Raw genomic sequence first — 19,557 nt, 5'->3', positions numbered from 1 at the left:
GTTTGTTGTTTTTTTGGTACCAGTTTATTTAACAAGATGATGTTTGCCTTATCGGGATTTCAAAGACTGAATACTTCCTGTGTGTTTGGAGGAATTGTTGGTGGCATGTTTATTCATTAATTTACCAGATATCTGTGAAATGCCTACTTGGATCTATTCTAGGTACTAAAAATGCAGATATGAGTACTTGTTATTTATAAAGTGCATAGTTATACTCACACATTTCTATATAATACATGGCTTTTACAGTGTAGTTTAGGAAGGAAGACTTACTTATGTGAAAGGATAGGGAATGATATATGCCTAGCCTTTGATTCAGTACTTCAGTAATTTACTATATAGGTGAAGAGTGCCCCTCCCCGCAAGTCTTCCAGAAACATTATTCAGAATATAAGAACAGAGTTTAAAAATGGCAAAAATGTTAACATTTGTTGAATCTGAGTACCTAGTGTTTATTTCCTGTACATTTGAAAAGTTGAAAAAAAATACAGAATTGAGAGTGATAAGGGACTTGAGACCTAGGTGAAGGGTAACTAGTAAAAGAGGAAGGAGGGATTATTTTCAGCTGAAGGAACTGGTGAGTTGCTTTTAGAAATTCAGAGGAGAGAGTAAGTGTAGAAGGATCTTGTGGGAAAAAAAAAAATCCATGAATTTGATGGCAGATCAAGATGACCATTGTAGATTCGTGGGGAAGACTAGTCCACCTAGAATAGAGGGTGTTTTGGGGGTTTTAAATCTTTTAGATTTAAATTTCATAAGAGAAAACACTAAAAATACTGTTCAAGCTAGGCCAGTGTGACATCTCATACACTCTGGTGAATGGACATACACAACGGCTTTATTACTTTCTTCTTTGCTCTGAATGGTCAAAGACAGGCGTTTTCCCTCCACCTTCAGCAATTGCACAATGAGAGGTGTATCTGTAAAATATCCTTCTGTATAAGTGTGGGGGAAGGGGTGCGGTGAAGAAAGATTTATTTATTTTACAAAAGACTTCTTTATTTTTAGAGAGAAAAAGAAAGAGCATGAATGGGAGGGGCATAGAGAGGGAGAGAGAATCCCAAGCAGACTCCACACTGAGCACTGAGCACAGAGCCTGGCGCGGGGCTTGATCTCATGAGCCTGAGATCATAGCCTGAGCTGAAACCAGGAGTTGGATGCTTAACTGACTGCACTACCCAGTCACCGCAGTGAAGAAGGACTTTCAAAACACATGTCCTTAACATTTATTAAAAACAGTCTCTATGATGGTTAAGAAACCAGCTTGCCAGAACAAGACTACCTGAGTTCAAAAACTGGCTCTGCCACTTAGAGCTCTGTGATCTTGAGAAACCATTTACCCACAGTTGAATGAATTGGGATTCACTCATTCATGAAATATTTATTGAATGCCTATTAAATGTCAGGCATCGCTCTAGAGGAACCAACAGAACAACTCTGACCACAACAGACAAATATTTCTGCTCTTACAGAGTTTCCACTCTAGCGGGAAGAAAACAAAGTACATAGTACATTAAGAGGTAATAGTGGCTATGGAAAGAAAGTAAAGTAGGATAAAGGACGTGGGTGGAGTTACCATATTTAGCGAATAAAAATAGAGAACACAAAGTTGAATTTGAATTTCAGATAAACAATGGATAATTTCTTTTTTAGCATAAGTATGTCTCAGGTATTGCATGGGACATACTTGTCTTAAAAAATTAATTTGTTGGGGTGCCTGGGTGGCTCAGTCATTAAGCATCTGCCTTCGGCTCAGGTCATGATCCCAGGGTCCTGGGATCGAGTCCCACATCGGGCTCCTTGCTCAGCGGGGAGCCTGCTTCTCCCTCTGCCGCTCCCTGCCGCTCTGCCTGCTTGTGATTCCTCTCTCTCCCTGTGTGTCAAATAAATAAATAAAATCTTTAAAAAAAAATTAATTTGTTTATGTGAAATTCAAATTTGGTTATCCCTGTGTTTCATCTTGCAACTCGAGATGTGGGGAATTTGGTGGTGGTGTTAGAATTTCAAATGGGATGATCTGGGTACCAGCCCTCACTGAGAAGGTGATATTCAAGCAAGGACTTGAGGTAATGGAGCCAGCCATGCAGATACCTGAGGGAGAAGAATTCCACATCAGGATGTGCCAGGAGTATATGAGGAATGGCAAAGGGGCGTGTGTGGCTATAAAAGTGAAGTCAGGTAATGGGGAAGGAGGGTAGTGTTCTGTAGACCATTTTAGGACCATTTTGGCTTTGACTCCCATTGAAGAGAGAAGCTGCAGGAAGACTTTGAGTGGAGGAAAAACGTGATAATTACAAAGGATCTCTTTGGTTACTAGTTAGGAAGTTCTTGCAATATTTTGAGCAAAAGAGAGGGATTTGGACACACGTGTTAGTACAGGCGGCGTGAAGTGATTAGATTCTGAATATATTTTAAAATTAGAGCCACAAAGGACGTCCTGATTATTGGATATGGAGTGAGAAAAGAAGTTAAAATGACTGTTAAGATTTTGACCTGATACTGACAGGAAGGAGGATTCTACTGAATTGAAAGAGATTGTTTTAGAAACAGGTTTTTGTGGAGGGTGGGCAAGGATGGGGAAGTGAGGAAAGACAAATGGGAGTTTGGTCTGGGACCTGTTACATTTCAGATGTTCAGTACTCATTTGTTCTGGTTACTTATTTTGTAATGAATGACTCCGAACTTAATGGCATAAAACACCATTTTATAATTCTCAGGAATTCTGTGGGTTAGGAATTTGGGACAGGGCACAGCTGGGATGTCTTATCTCTATTCCATTATGTTTGGGGCCTCTGCTGGGAAAATTCCAGTGGCTGGGGGCTGAAATCATCTGGTCTGATACTGGGACTGAATGACTTAAAAGCTGGGCTCATCTGGGGACCGTCAGTGGAAGCACCTACACGTGACCCCACCCTGTGGCTCAGGCTTCTCCAATCATGACGACTGGGTCTCTAGTTTGAGCGGCTGCTTTTTTTTTTTTTTTTTTTAAAGATTTTATTTATTTATTTGACAGACGCAGCGAGAGAGGGAACACAAGCAGGGGGAGTGGGAGAGGAAGAAGCAGGCCTCCCGCGGAGCAGGGAGCCCCATGCAGGGCTCGATCCCAGGAGCCTGGCATCATGACCGGAGCCGAAGGCAGACGCTTAACGACTGAGCCACCCAGGCGCCCCTCTAGTTTGAGCTTCTGGAGCATGAGTGTACCAGGAGACTCGGGTGGAAAGGGCATGATCTTTTCTGACCTGGCCTCAGACTCATGCAGTGTCACTTCTGCCACAGTCTGTTGATTACAATTGAGTCACAAAGGCATCTCGAATTCTAGGGGAGAGGAATTTGATGGGGAAGTGGCAAGGGCATGTTGCCAAAGGTCGTGTGGGATGGGAGATGTTATTGCCATTATTTTTGGAAAATCCAGTCTGCCACCGCATCAAGAGATGTCAATTCAACACGTATGCATGTGAGTTTGGAGTCTGGGGGAGAGATCTGGTCTGTATGTGTAATTTGCAAGTCATTATATAGATGTCATTTAAAGCCCTGAGATTGGTTGAGATCATGAAGGGAGTTAGTATAGACGGAGAGGAGAAAAAAGTCCAAGGGCAGAGCCCTAGGGTAACTGGAACAATGTTCAAATGTCAGAGACAAGAGGAAACTAGTTAGAGGGACAGAAATGACCCATGAAATAGGAGGAAATATGTGCGACGTCCTGGAATCAAGGTTAAAATGGATATTTTCAGGAATAAGGGTCAAGTTGTTGATGAATCAAGAAAGATTGAGACTGAAAATTGGCCGTTGGATTTAGCAATTTGCAGGTAACTGATCATCTTATCAAGAGCGGTGTCCATGAGTGTGACAGAGAAAGCTAGGTTTGAGCGGGTTTAAGAGTACTTCGGAGGGATCGGAAACAGAGACTAACCACTTCAAGGAATTTTGCTGTAAAGAGGAGTAAAGAAATGTATTGGTAACGAGGGGAAAGGAAGAATGGAAGTTTGTTTTGTAACATGGGAGAGTGAACAGCATGTTTGTCTGATCTAGTGGGAACGGGACCAGTTGATGGCAGTGAGGGAGTGCTGAATTTCTGGAGCTGTGTCCCTGAGGATAGGAAGGCATCCAGCTGTGTCAGGACATGTTTTGAACTGGCCATCCACAAGAGAGGGCTGACTTGCATGAGTTCAGGTGCCAGCAGGCGGGTAGATGTGAGGGTGAGATTTTGAAGTTCTCTTGATTACTTAAATCTTTTCCTTGATGTGGGTACAACTAATGGTACCAGTCACATTGGGTTGCTTTGAAAATTGAATGAGTTTGTTCCTCTAAAGCACTTAGAATAGTTGCTGGCCCCTGAAGTTAATCTGTTTTTGTCTGAGATTAAGCCCTTACTCTTTTTTAAATGGGCCTTCTCTGAAAAGTGATATTAAATGGTGTTTTTTTTTAAAGATTTTATTTATTCATTTGAGACACAGAGATACAGAGAGAGAGAGAGAGCATGAGCAGTGGGAGAGGCAGAGGGAGAGGGAGAAGCAGGCTCCCCGCTGAGCCAGGAGCCCAATGTGGGACTCGATCCCAGGACCCTGGGATCATGACCTGAGCGGAAGGCAGACGCTTAACCATCTGAGCCACCCAGGCGGCCCTGGTTTTTTTTTCTTTTAATAATCTTTTATTGAATAATAACACGCACATACACATAAGTTTGCAAATAAGTAGATAGCTCTGTTAGTTATCACAAAGTGAACACACCTAGGTACCACACCCAGACCAAGAAATAGAACATTTGTGGCATCTAATTGTTTTTGTTTTGTTTTGTTTTCTCCCTTAAAATACCCTTAGTTCAAAAAAATAGAAGGCTAGTCATCCCTGTGTTGGGATCCAGGATATTTTTATAAAATTTACTGGCCTGTGAAACCCCAAAGTCTGGTAATATGTTTAACACTGAGGAGTCCAGTAAACCTTACTGGGCCATCCTTCTGCTGGAAGAAAGAAACAAAACAAAACAAAACAAAAACCACAACAATTCCCAAATGTCCTATAAGTTTCCAGAGTCATGAGAAAATTTCTAAACTATGATGTGACACCAATTCCTTGAGCATTCTTCAAATCATGTGCTTCAATGAGTGACTTTACTCTTATGTTATGAAAATGAACACTATTTTTAAAGGATTTCAGATTCATGAAGATAAACTGCCTCGTGCCCTCTTCAGTTAACCACAGACTTACTGAGAGAGTAGGCCTGGTTTCCCTTACAACATGTCTCCATCTAGTTTCCTCATGATGTTTTCAGGAAGATGACCACTTCCAAAACAATATGTTGGTCACTTAGGTCTATTAGCGATGATCTGGATTATTTCTCTTTTTAGGATGTAATCCACCAAAACACAAATGAAAGATATTTGGCTGGTGTACTTTTCTTAGGAAAGCTCTTGTGTCTTAGGCTTTTGTCTAATCCTGTATGGTTTCCTGCACACCACCTCTAATACACACACACACACGCACACACACATCCTGTAATTAATTGTTTCTTAGCTGACAGTGTTTGGGAAAACCCACCTCTTTTTTAATTGAGGGCACTTCCATTTGCAGCCAGCACTTGCATTCAGTCTGTACATTTTACTTCTGATTGTGTTCATTTTAGTGTTTAGTTTTCTCGGCGATGTGCCTTGTATGAGTTTGGTTTTGATTTACTGATGCTTTACAGCAGCCATCTTGTGGCATGGACAGAAAGCTCTTCGCCCCTCTCTGCAGAGTGCTTGCTTGATTTTTCTTTTCTTTCTTTCTTTCTTTTTTTTTTTTTGCTTGCTTGATTTTTCTTGTGCTATGTTTCGTAATTGGTATATAATGAAATCCCTCAGAACACCAGTCCTCCACCCCCAAGGAAACCCAAGACCCCTTTTTTCACGTATAAGCAAATTGGAGAAAATAGTAGATATTTTTGGAAGTTAATTTTATTATATGAAGATAGCATACAAAATACATTCATAGTGACTAGAGATGTAGGACCAAATTAAGTCTTACTTATATCTGCAGCATATATTCTTGGTATGTATAAAAGTAACTTTAAAATTCCAGTTTCCTTAAATAGTTACGCACAAAACACACACACGTATATACACATACAGTTACTACCACTGTCGGTCAAAGATGCGCTCCTCCTTTCACGAATGAAAAGGGCCTGGCAAGTATCTGTTTCAGGTTTGACATACTTACAGGCTGGGAAACAAGGCACAGCTAGAAGACCTACGTGACATTTTTCAGGATTTGGACAAATCTGTTCCATGGGCTAAAACTAAGGTCTGAGCATCGTTTCTTAGACTAACAAGATAATAGACCTGCGTATGGTTTCAGTCCTGTTCCACCCACAGTGTTACACATACATGGCCTCACAAATCCTGAAAGGAAATGCTGCTTTACTTGTTAGTGCCAGCTGTTTTTGTCATAAATGACAAATGGTTCTAATAATATCATCGGTTAATTAGTGTTTTCATTTTCAGTGCTTTTTAATAAATGTTCAGGGCTGGTAAATGAACCATTCTGTGGCAAGCACTCTGCCACTAGATAGACTCATTCCTGCAAGCTTCCATTTTTCTTTGTGTTAAGACTCTAGATGGAACCATTGTTGACTGATGGACTCGTGTAGGCTATAAACCTGAGTCTTTGAAGCAGTTGAATTGACACAGTTCTAGTACATGTTTTGTTTTTCTTTTGGAAAGATGGCATTACTAAGGTTTCTGAACAATACAGAATTGGATTATTGAAATCAAGATGTGGTACGGGTAGTTAAGGTTTCTGTTTTCACTCATTGCTGGATCCTTACTGTTTTGAAAGCATGAGAGAATTGATTGACATCTTCTTTTAATTTTCCCTATTCAACCTCCTTCTGGTTACCTGATTGATACCATCGCCAGCTGTTCCAGGTGCTTTTGTGCGTGCAAAGAAGAGGAGGAACAAAGCTCATCCCCTCTTCTGGCCCTGGCCTGACTTTGTTTGCACTGGGCCCTTGGTGGAGAGGCCTGCCTCGCTTCTCTGCCGGCCAGGGGCTTCCCCAGCAGAACCACCACTGGAGCACCCGCCGCCCCCCTTGGGATGTGCTGACTGTCCCATCTCTTTATACTAAGAACCTTGAAACCAGAGTGTGACACACAGAGAAGGAAGCAAAGATTCCTTATATCTCAGGTTCTAGAGTTAAGTTACGTGCATAAAGGGAAGCATACTCTACTACCAGAAGCAGCAATTCACTGTTGCCTGTCCAGCCTTGACTGGCTTTAGAAGGTGCATACATCCTAAATACATAGCTTCAAACAGAGCCAGTTGAGAGATCCAGAGTCTGTAGACTCTCTGAAGAGTCGGCACCCTTGTGTACCCTGTCTCCCTATTTCCATCATCTTCAGACCCATGGCAAGGTCCAAAGCAAATGAAAAGAGGCTTTTCTCCTCTTGATGGCTCATTAACTAATATCCTGAGTCCCAATTCTAAAAGTATCTTGCATAAATTACATATCACCTTTTTTCTCAAGGAGCATAAAGTGCTTAATAAACATTGATTAACGTTCTTCCACATCTTTCCAGTAGACTAGCATGAGATAGTAGAATCCCCATTGAAAAGGAAACATGATTGACTTCCTATCCTTTGGGTCCCAACTGTTTCAGTGAGTTGGTTTGGTTGGTATAGAGATGGGGTTTTCACCCTGTTCATCCTGTTTTTTGCTCCATCTATCCTGGTTTTGGCATAGAGGAAACCCCCCGCAAGACTCATTTTCATCCTCCTCAGAGCTTCCTTTTATAACTAACTGTACAAAACAGGTTAATGTAAAAAACTTGAAGTGTTTTGATTATACATTAAGACTCAAAATAGAATCTGACAATATTTTTGAACATGTGGCTTAAAGCCCAACAGGTAACCCTAATAGACCAAACTCGTTCCAGTTAGCTTACTCTGAGCAACCTGTTAAGTGTGAGGCCATCATGCTGTGGAGCCAGCTTAGCTCAGGGTGAGTTTGCAGTGTATCTTGCTAGAGGGGCCTACAGTCTCGGCTCAGATTTGAGCACCAAGCTCAGTGCTAGAAATTTAAAAATGTGCCATATATGGGAATGGGCATAGATCCAGTCCCATAGCTAAGACTTTAAAAATTTGTTTTGTAGTTCCAAAAAAATATGTCTGTCCTTTTCTTGCCTGCCGGAATCCAGAAAATGTCCCCTCATCCTTCTGTCCTATTTGCTCCCTGGCTGGATTTTCCATGTGGACCGGGTTCGGTCAGGGTTTGGAAGCATTGTCATGGCTTTTCCTACTCCCTTCCCATATGGGACAGCACAAATTCTTCTCTCCAGTGCTCCATCCTGTTTACTCTCTGCTACCTTTCTCCCTTCTTTCCTTCTCCTCCTTCCATGCCACATCTGCTAGAGGACCCCAGAGACATTGCACAGGCCGGCTTAGGGCTGGTTGCCTCCTGGTTCCCGGGTGCCGGTGGCTGGCCCCATGAGTCCACACTGCACGGTGGGGTCAGTGTGTCTCCTGAATCATCAAATGCCCTGTGGTCTCAGGGGTAGGAGCAGGTAAGTCATTGGGCTTAGAAAGGGTTTCTCTAACACACTGAATAATGTGAGGATTTACCAGTGGTGTTTTTCACTTGTCACTATTACTCTATCTGGGGTTACATTCTTGTTAGTCAAAAAGAAAAAAAAAAAAAAGCACTATTAAAAAATCACAAAAGGCAGCTTGCTCCTGTGGAAAGGTAAAGGTGTACATTTATATATGTGTCATACTGGCAGAAGCAGCTAGTTTTCAGGGGGCATAAATACTTGTGTGGTTCTAGAAAGAAGGCGATGTGTCAAACTTTAGACAGGCGGGGTGGAGTATAAGACCACCGAGTTGTAGTCTGGGGGAGGAGAGCAGCACGAAATCTTCTTTTCCAGCTCTGAGTTGTCATACGTAAATCTGCGCCTGCCTCTGTTGATATGCCCACACCCGGAATGGCAGAAAGCAGGCCGCGTGAGGTCAGAAAGCCCCGACTCCTTACTTTTACTGGTTACTCTCAAGCTAAAGAGAGAAAAGGAAAAAAAAAAAATCATATACACAAAATTGATTTCTCGAAAACAAACAGGTCCACTCTTTCCTGTTAGGCCTTTGCTCGTAACTGTTCTAGAGCTGATGGTTATTGAATCCCATCTCAATCTCAGCTCACAGACTCTTTGTTCTAGAGCCTCACGCTGCTTCTCTGCTATCGGCCCGGTGGCACCAGGCAGAAAGATGCCTTCTCTGGCCGGGGCGTGGACTGGGTATGAATAGATACTGCAAATCCATAACGCCGGGTGGAAAATAACTCCAAGACGGGTATGGCCCTCCCCTGCTCTTGGGCCGGTTAGCTACTGGGGTAGGCTGAAAACCGCTCCCGCCTCCAAAATACATAGATCTCAAATCCCTGGAACCTGCAAATAGCACTTCGGCAAAAGACTGAATATTGCCTCATGTGGCAAGCCGGGTGATCAAGCTAAGGATCTTCAGAGGAGGAGCTTAGCCTGAATTGCCCAGGTGGGCCCTAAATACAATCACACGTATCCTTATAAGAGAGGCAGACGGAGATTCACACCCACACACAGGAGGCGGTGGTTGAAGGTGGAGCAGGGAGACACGGCCACAAGCCAAGGAAGGCCCAGAGACACCGGGAGCCGGGAAGGGTGATGAATGGATTCTCCCTCAGATCCTCCAGAGGGATTGCGGCTCTGCCAACACCTTGATTTTGGACTGCTGGCCCCCAGAACTACAAGAGAATAAATCTCTCCTGGTCTAAGCCACTAACTTTGTGGGGATGTGTTACAACAGCCTCAAGAAACGAATAAAGCTTCAGACAAACAGGTCAGTTACAGTTGTTTCCCTATCATGTTTGTGTTCTAGAAAACTTGTTATGGCTCAAGGAGAAGAAACTTGTTTCTGGTTCTATATGTTACATCCAGCCTGAGACAGATACACAGGAAAGAAAAGCTTCTCTTGTCCTTTCATATTTGTTTGTTTCTTCATAGCTGGGATGAGAACGAGAAAACCTCATGTGCTACCATATTACTTCGATTGGCTCATGGACTAAACACGTCAAGCATTTTCTATATTTTTAATCTCAGAGTCGAGGGCGAGATTATGGCTTTCCTTCACAGAGATCTAGATTAAGTCTTCCAAAATAGGAAACAAAAGGTTGTTGGTAGCCTACTTTCTTTCCTCCCTTATACACGTCTTCTTTGTGAGGGTCCCCTAATCCTCTACCCTCTGAGGGGACTCAGCTCTGGTACCATCATGGTGCTCATGTTAAAAGGAAACAAGTATGAAGATGTTTGCCTGGCAGTGTGCCTCCCCTTCAGACTCACTCGTGGTTGTTAAATTGTGCTCACTCTATCACTTAGAGGCATTTGGGCCCACCTTTGGACTCAGATCAAGGTCAGCAAAGCACATGCTATGGGCTGAAAACCTGCTTGGTTTCGTTCTTTTTTTTTTTTTCCTCCATTTTTATTGAGATACGTTCACCTGTTTAAGGTGTCCAGCTGAATGGTTTTTAGTATATTCGCAGATGGTGCAACCATCAACACAATCAATTTTAGGACATTTTCCTCACTCCGCAAAACCCATACCCACTAGTATAGCCAGTTACCCATCTCCCCCACACGTCCCACCCCCAGCCCTAGACAACCACCGACCGACTTTTATTTATAGAATAAATATATAGAGTGGCCTATTGCTGGCATTTCACGTAAATGGAATCATATGCTATGTAGTCTGTTGTGACTGGCTTCGTTCACTTAAAAATGTTTTTCAAGGTTTGTCCATGTTGTAGCATATATCAGTACTTCGTACTTTTTTATTGGCAAATAATATTTGATTGTATGGGTATACTGCATTTTATCAACTCATCAATTGAAGGACCGTTGGCTTGTTTTGGGGTTATTATTAACGATGCTGCTATGAACATTCATGAATAAGCTTTTGTGTGGACATCAGTTTTTGTGCTGTTGGGTATGTACCGAAGGAGTGGAATTGCTGGGTTTTAGAGTAACGCTATTTAACCTTTGAAGAACTGCTATCCTGTTTCCCAAAGTGACCGTGCCATTTTACATTCCTACAGCAACACACAGGCTTAGGATTTCTCCACCTCCTTGTCAATGCTAACCTTTTGGTTCTAGCCATCCTAGTGGGTACGAAGTGGTATGTCGTTATGGTTTTGATTTGTGTTTCCCTGATGACTAACGACCTTAAGCATCTTTTCCCGTGCTCGTTGGCCACGGCCGTCTGTTTCTGTAAGGTTTACTGGAACACAGCCCCACCTCCTTGTTTATATATTGGTGATGGCCGCTTTTATCCTACAGTGGCAGAGTTGAGTAGTTGTTTTGTTTTGTTTTTAAAGATCTTATTTACTAGAGAGAGAGAGAATGAGCAGAAGGAGCAGGAGACTCTCTGCTGAGCAGGGAGCCCGACACGGGGCTCGATCCCAGGACCCTGGGACCATGACCTGAGCAAAGGCAGATGCTTAACTGACTGAGCCCCCCAGGCGCCCTGAATAGTTGTTTTCTATGTGGCTCTTGAAGAAAAAGTCTGCTGACCCCTGATTTAGAGGAAAGAGGAGCATGTTCTGCCTTTGGGTGAGATGGGCAGGCGTTTGAATCAGGAAAGGTGGGAATGCCTGACAGATCAGCCCAGCCTTCGCCTGCCCAGCACGGTCCCCAGGCAGAGACCAGCACAGAGAAGCTGAAGTGGTAGCAGGGCCAGTGGAGAAAAACGCTGGGGCCTAGGTTATTCCAACAGCACTTGCCGATGGCCACTGTAGGGAGGGAGGAGGGCCAGGAGCCAACAGGACACAAGCCTTCTCTTGGAAGGGTTGGCTTCTCGGGATGGCACATCTTAGGACGGGAAAACAGGACCGTGCGCCTTCCCGTACAAATGCTGGCAAGCCCAGGGTATGATCACGGGCGAGCTGCCCTCCCTGCCCCCGTAAGCGTGTCTCCATCTGACTTATGCACTGCTCACACTTGGGCATATCAGACTCCGTCCAGCTGAGGCGCTGTGCTTCATGTGTTTGGACTGCCTGTCCCTGCTAGAATTTTCTGCATGTTTCTACTTCTCAAATCCCAGGCTTCCTTCTCAGCACTTGGTGCTCATCTCTCTGATTTTTATACCCTCCTTCTTGCCCTTGGGAGGACAAAAAGTGCTTTTCTGCAAAACCTGAACACTGTAGTTCAGGAGGCCGAGTGGCCCTCAACTGTCCCCATTGAGTTTTCCCCAGCATCTTCCTTCACACCCCTCGATCAGTTGATCAAAGACCCCCAGCTTCCTTACTCAATCTTCACGGAGGCCTTGGGTTTGCTCTCAGCCCAGGTGAAGCGCTTCAGCAAGGGGGAGGCCATCAGAGTGTTACTGTCCACCTGGTAATCCTGGTGGGAGGAAGGAAACAGGTTATACTTCTTGCCTGACCCAGACGGGCCCACGAGTCTGGGGCATGATATTGGGATGCACATCCGAAGTCACTCCAAGCTCTGTCCTCACCTGCCTATTAAGACCAAGCATGTTCTCCATATGGGCAAACCTAAATTTTGTCAGTTGCAAAAAATGCCTATTATTCCCTGTGACTTTGAGGTCCTTCTTCCTGAAGGTGAAAAAAATACCTTTTAAACAAAAGGGGAAGCTGCAGGTAACAGGTGAGCATTTTTTTATAGTAAACTTTTATGCAAATGATTGCATACATCTACTAAAACTAATTTTGGCAGATGACTGCTATCTGTGAGTATTTGGGGGCCATACATAAGATGCAAAGATTTCACGAAATTATAAAGACCTGGTTGAATTTTCTTTCTTGTGGATCCTATGGCATTCTCAGGCCCTCCATGGTCATGGTTTGCAACAATTCCATTTTCTCCTTGGTTCAGCTTTAGCATGGAGTTTCATGCAGGCTCCTCCTTACTCTGTTAATACAGCCTTCCCAGTGTGTGGATTCCACACTTTGTTCCTCTGTCCTTTGAGTCTCTGACGGGGCTGTGTTCATGTCCTTACTCATCAGTAAGCAAACCTAAGCGAGCAAAGAAGCTGTTGTGGCCCCACTGTATCGGGCTGGGGAGGGTTAAGGTGGACAGAAATCTTCCATGTTTTGCTCAGTATCACTTCCTAGGACTTAAAACCAGCTTACTAAGTAAAACAAAATTTCCAGCTATTTTACTTTGGTATTCTGTGGCTAGTTGTAATGCTTTTAAGTGTTCCAGTCATCTTTTCCTCTTTAGTGTGTTTGAAAAGCTTTTGGTGCTTTTTAAATGATGACTGTGCTGGGTATCAAGTCACAGTGTTTGTGGTCATCACCTTCACACTGGTTGGTTTTCCGGCCCTTTTATGGGATCTGAGCATTACCAGTGCTCCTCAAACTTTATTGTGCACATCAGTCCCCTGGGGACCTTGTGACAGGGCAAAGTCTGACTCAGTGAGTATGGACAGGTCCTGAGATTTGGCATTTCTAGCCCGCTTAGTGGCCACGGTGCTTACCTGGAGATCACACTCTGTCAGGGGCTAGCTAGCAGAAGGGCACTCTTGCCCAGCCCTCCCCCTCCTCCCCTTACTCTCTCAACCTCATGTCCCAGAGCTTCAGAGAGACAGCTGGGTAAGGCCCTGTGTTTGCCGGGCTGTACTGGATTGCTTCTCCCAGTGTGGCTGGGTAGGACCATGGCTGTCCAGCTTCTATAATCTCAGTGGGAAGGAGCATAAGGCCTGGGTAGACTTCTCTCAGGACCTCAAGGCTATTCTTTTTTTTTTTTTTTTTTTTTTAAGATTTTATTTATTTATTTGACAGATACATAGCAAAAGAGGGAACACAAGCAGGGGGAATGGGAGAGGGAGAAGTAGGCTTCCCGCCGAGCAGGGAGCCCAATGCAGGGCTTGATCCCAGGACCCCGGGACCATGACCTGAGCTGAAGGCAGACGCTTAACAACTGAGCCACCCAGGTGCCCCCTCAAGGCTATTCTTAAGGGAGAGCTTTCTGTTATATCATGAAGACCCAGCCACTCACAGCTTTGAGTTCCTCCATTAATCTGGAAGCAGGATTCCATCATTGATAGCCAAGAAGCTTAGAAACACACAATGAAGTTTCCTAAGGGACTAAACTATGACCAGGTGAAGATGTGGACCCTGGAGTGAATTCGAGGTCATTGTCAAACTTCAGAATTACCTATTAGCTCTGTATAGCTAAGTCTTGTTGTCAGTCCCCCGAAATTGTCATTTCAGCCACTAATTACTGACCCCCATGGACTGAGAGCCACCAGACTATTGGAGTTTGTGTTTGGATAGAGTCCGGCAAAGGGTCCTGCCAGGGTGCCTTGAGTAGGTGAATTCCATTACTTACATCAAAGATAGAGGTGGTGTTTGGTGAAAGTTCTTCAAAGGTTTTGATTCTCTCCAGACTCATGAAATTGAAAGCATTTACGTATCTGATGAAGAAGCAGAAAGAATAATCAAGACAGGAAAATGAATCCAGCTTTTATTAGTTGGGAGACTATGGGCACTGTATCCCAGCTGAGGCGAACAAAAGTACCAAAGGAATCCCTGGCTCCTGAGGCTGAAGGTCTCTTGCTGTGTTCCCCCTAAGGATCCTCCCATGGTTGTTCATCCACACTGCATAGTTTTGAGCAAAACCCCAGAGGGACCCTTGAGAGACTCCTCAGTGGTTGGGCTTCTAGTCCCTTGTGGAATTGGAGAAATGTCAGGCCTAGAAGAAACCTGAATCCTCATGTGGTCTAAACACCCTCCCTTACAAAGGAGAGAGATGATGCCCAGAGAAGGGATATGACTTGATAATGTATAGCTGCCTACTTCTCAAAGGATGCGAGGAGACCAAGGAAATGACCTCGCAAGGTCACACAGCTGATTTAATGGCTAGTTCTGTATATTCTGCTCTTGGATTCCAGATTGGGAGAAATGGGTAGTATTTTTGTGTTTTCCCTTTACCTACTGACCTATTGTTGATGATCCATTAGGAAGGCTGGCAGAGATCTCCACCATATGGTTCCTCCTAAGGCGAGTTCACCTATAGACTGAGTTTCTTAGTCTGAAACCCTATCATCACTTGCAAGGCCCAATTTCTTAGATAAGCTTTTTATTGGCCTAAGGCTCAGCAGCATCCTGTAAAGGCCCAAAAACTGACAATTTCCCTCCCCCATCTCTGATACAATCAGATATTGCTAATGTGTTCAATCCCAGCTAGCTTTCTTTAAAAAAAAAGGGGGGGGGGGAGGGTGATTCAATGGGTGATTTTTTTAATCTTAAAAAATTCGGTGATTTTTTTTTTTCCTTAAAAAAAATAAAAGGTGATTCATTCAAATGGGTGAATCCCAGCTAGTTTTCTTAAAAAAAAAAAAAAGGTGACTCAGTGGTGTGTTGATACATGTATCATGTATCAGAGATACAATCAGATACTGCTAATGTGTCCAATCCCAGCTACTTTTCCTAGCTTAAAAAAAAAAATGGGGGTGATTCATCTGTTTCAGCCTCCTGGGCTGGTTGTGAACTGTGAGCAGTGCCACTGACCTATAGCCCATGACCACAAATCCGGGCTGGCCACTGGACTTCTAGGCCTGTCAGAGAAGGCTGTCAGTCTTTTCAGACTGTCCCAACCCTTAGCCATGCCTCCCCTGGCTGAACTGAGGCCAAAGCTGTAGGGTTGTGCCTTCTGCAGATAAAGATGCTAGAAGGCCCACAGGATAGTCTAAAGATCCTAAAAATCATTCTAATGGCATGGAGGGAGTATCAAAATACCTAGGTTACAAACTCCAATCTGCCACTTTCCAGACACACCATTTTTGGCAAGCTATCTCCCATGGAGCCTAATGTCCCCATTTGTGGAACAGGAATAATAATACCTACTGTATAGTATTGTTTTGAGCATTAAAGGAATTGATGTCCACAAAGAGCCTACACAGGGCCAGACTACACACAGCGCATGTCTGTGTGCCCATTAGTACCGAGTGTGTATGATGCACATGGAACCATCAGCAGCGATGAACATCCATATGTAACTGTTAGGACTTATGTGGGATGCATGTCTAACCACCAGGAATGACGTGTTAATACATGTATAACTGTTAGTGATGAACATGTGTGATAAACATGTAACCATTAGTAGTCAAGAGCTGATTCCCACCCCACTAGCACCCAGTAGAGGCACTCAGTCAATATGTTTTCCCCTTATCCCTTCTCCAACTTCTTCTGCAGTGATGAGACAGAGGTTAGTGTGTCAAGTAAGAAAAAAAAGGTTTGTTTTATCTAAGGCCTTACAAAAAGAAAAGGTATTGGGGGGGAGAAAAAGATGTAGGAGTATCTTAGAATAAAAGAAAATGCAATGTGTTATTCTTGATTGGATCCTGTGTTTGTCTTTTGTTTTTTTCTTAAGGTATAAAAGACATTTGGAGAACTTATGGAAAGGTGAATATTTAATAATATTGAGGAACTATCAATTTCTTTGGTGTGATAATTTTGATGTGGTAACACAGGAGAATGACCTTCTTACAAGATTTAGGGGTAGAATGTTATAATGCCTTAAGTCTCTTTCAATTGGTTCAGCAAAAAGAAAAAAAAATACACATAGAGTGTATACAATAGAGACAAAATAGGGCAAAATGTTAACTATGGTTGAATTTAGGAGGTAGACTTTTTTTTAATGTTTGAAAATTTTATAATACAAGCCTAGGGAAAGAAAGAAATCTTACCTGACATTATCAGAACTTCCTGAGTTAAACTTTGGAGCTGAAGTATCTTCCTTGAAGAAGTCATCAGAGAAGGCAGGAGATGAGTATGTAAACCCACTATTTCCTGTCAGTATGGCATTTAGTGGGATATAGTCTTTACCGTCCTAAAATACCAAAGATAGAGCTCTAATTGTACAAATCTCTATTTTAACCCATGTCTGTGAAACGTGTCAGCTTCAACTGTGTCATTTCCACAATCTTTGTTGTGTTTTGGGAAGATAATCGTGCATCTGCACTCTGCGCGCACACACACACACGTTTAACTGCTAATCTCTGCTGTTAATAGCTCTTAAAACAAACAAAGCACCCCCTTGACTTATATTCAAAGGCATTTGGGTCTTCCGATATCCGAGATAAATTCAGCTTTACCTGTTGTACATTGGCTTGCAACAAGTCGCCTAGTTTTTCCACAAGTTCTGCAAATCTTGGCCTTTCTTTTGGGTCTTTGTGCCAGCAATGCAACATGATCTGATAGCTGTTGGGTGAAAGCACAACAGAACTAGCTGGAGACCAGTGGTAATCGTGTAAATTGCCCCACATGCATCAGCAAAGTGATGGAGCTCTTCTTGAATAAAGCAGGGCTCCTGGAAAAGGAAGCCTCGCCCCGCTGTTGACTTGCTCTTAGGTATGCAGTTTAGAGCTCCTCCCCTCACTGTCAAAAGCAGGGCAATGTCCCTTAAAGGTAAAAGGTCTCATAGACACAAATATCCATGGGTGAATTGTTTGTAGTAGTTATATTCTCAGGCTGTAAAAAAAAAAAAAATCGACTCAGGCTTCTTAAGACGCATGTGGTATGTCCAGGGCCCCACGGTTCCATGATTGAGCTCAGCAGGGTAGAGAAAGCATTGTGTACAGGACTCCGGTCCCTTCCAAAAGGTGAGAGTGTTTGTGTAGCGTGGGTTGTTCCTTGGGCTGCGTGCAGGTTTCCTGCATGTGGCTGACCCCCTCTCCCTCTGCCAGCCCCAGGATTTCAAAGCCGCCATTACAAACTGGACTCCCACCCCTCTCAAGGCACTAGGTACAGGCTGGGCTTCTGGGTATGAAAACGTTTGTCTTAATCTCATCCTTAAATGTCAACAGGCTTCCTCTATGATTCTTCTCCTCTGACCTTGGAGATGGAAAGGTTTGGGGCTCTTCCCTTGATCCTGAGGGGATGAGGGGATGCAGGTCTCTGCCTGCCCCCTCCCCCCAAACCCTGCCCCCCTCCCCCAAGAAGAACACACGCCAGGGGTCTGTACACACACTGGCTTACAGATTTACTCTCCTTGGGCTCTTTGTTCTCAAGAGATGTTTACTGTAAGCAATCTCTTCTCTCAGAAGATCATCTGGACTAGAGAAGGACTCTGACCAAGTAGGAACAAAGTCTGAATGGCCTCAGAATTTGGAACTGGATCAGAACCCGGCTGTTAGTGCCATGTGGGCAGGGACCACATCTCCGTGCCCCTCCACCTAGCTCAGGGCCTGCCATACAAGTACTCAATTATTTGATAAGGCAGTCAGGCTGGTCTCTGGGAAGAGATAGCAAGGCTCCTTCCATCAAGTCCTAAGCCACATTGCAGGCATTACTTGTAGTGCTGGGACCTGGGTGTTCCTAACCCAGACCTGAAAAAAGCCTGAGAACCCCGCCACCCCCCTGCCACTTCTTTTTTGTTTTTTGTTTAGATTTATTTATTTATTTATTTGAGAGAGAGAGAATGAGAGAGAGCATGAGAGACAGAGAGCACGAGAGGGAAGAGGGTCAGAGGGAGAAGCAGACTCCCTGCCGAGCACGGAGCTCGATGTGGGACTTGATCCCGGGACTCCAGGACCATGACCCGAGCCGAAGGCAGTCTCTTATCCAACTGAGCCACCCAGGCGCCCCCCCCCCCCCCTTGCACTTCTTAGACCCGTGCTTTCAGTCTGCCCCAGCTGCTCCCAGTGTCTCTGAAGGAACTCCCTATTTGTTTCAAAGGACAGACGAGGTGACCAACAGAGACAGCAGGAATATAGGAAGGTTATGAAAAGAGAAAAGCATATCGGGGGAAGGGAGAATAAAAAAAGGCAAAAGCACAGGCAAAGCTAATCTGCAAAATGTGCATCCTGACTCTCAGCGGTTGGATGGAGGCGGGGCTCTAAACTCCCAGGCAGCTGGTGAAAAGAAGGGATAATCAATTACGTGATGCACATAAGGCAAAAGTTAAAAACAGACCAGTTACTTGGAAGAAGCACGGCTATTCCTAGAACTGAAATCCAAAAGGAAGCTGTCCTAGACGCCTCTCAACAGTGTAATTTCCATCTAGGAAATAATGACTTCATGGGACTGTCTTGTACCTTGCCTTTCAACCAAAGCCTGAAGAGCAAAAGTACCACTCAGAAAAAACAATTCTGAGAGGCAAGAAACAGTGGTTGGGGGTGTGTCTCCTCTGGTCCCCAGGGGAGGGGTGGCCCCATGTGGTCTTCAGACACCCTCCGTGGGTACTGGTCTTCAAAAGCAAGCTCCCCGAATAGTTGGATGGTGAAGTTGAGGTTCTGAGTACCCAGTGAGCACATATCCTAAGTCTTTGATTAAGGGCCTGGAGCTCATAAAGATCACTTGTCTGAATCACAGATTCTCCTGACTTTGTCCAGACTGATGGATCAAGGCTTTTCTCAGAAGACGATTCTGGTTCCCTCCCACCCGTGTATCTCCTCTACTGTACCTATTTTACTTAACTCCCAGGGGGTGTGGTGGGCCTCAACGGGTCCCAAGAGCTGTGAAGGCCAATGTCAAGGACCACCCTACCGAGGCTCAATGCGCAGACACACAGGAAACTCGGAGTGAGGAGAGGAGCCCGGGCTCTC

At 44.1% G+C, this 19,557-nt stretch overlaps 1 protein-coding gene across 1 annotated transcript in view; it reads right to left on the bottom strand.

The window, feature by feature from the left end:
- Nucleotides 1–6,248: 6,248 nt before the first annotated feature.
- Nucleotides 6,249–19,557, bottom strand: part of FLT1 (fms related receptor tyrosine kinase 1) — a 174,246-nt gene continuing 160,937 nt past the window's right edge. Inside the window, exons 26-30 of the mRNA XM_035003626.1 lie at nt 17,107–17,212; nt 16,699–16,841; nt 14,340–14,424; nt 12,295–12,389; nt 6,249–9,018 (exon numbers count right to left, since the gene is read on the bottom strand). Coding sequence (XP_034859517.1) covers nt 8,817–9,018; nt 12,295–12,389; nt 14,340–14,424; nt 16,699–16,841; nt 17,107–17,212 — 631 coding nt within the window. The 3' untranslated portion in view covers nt 6,249–8,816. The remainder of the gene's footprint in view (nt 9,019–12,294; nt 12,390–14,339; nt 14,425–16,698; nt 16,842–17,106; nt 17,213–19,557) is intronic.

Source organism: Mirounga leonina, unplaced genomic scaffold, assembly GCF_011800145.1.
Source record: "Mirounga leonina isolate KUSES-001 unplaced genomic scaffold, KU_Mleo_1.0 Mir_127, whole genome shotgun sequence".
NCBI lineage: Eukaryota > Metazoa > Chordata > Mammalia > Carnivora > Phocidae > Mirounga > Mirounga leonina.
Note: the sequence above shows the minus strand (reverse complement) of the source record. Positions and strands in the feature narration are given on the sequence as shown.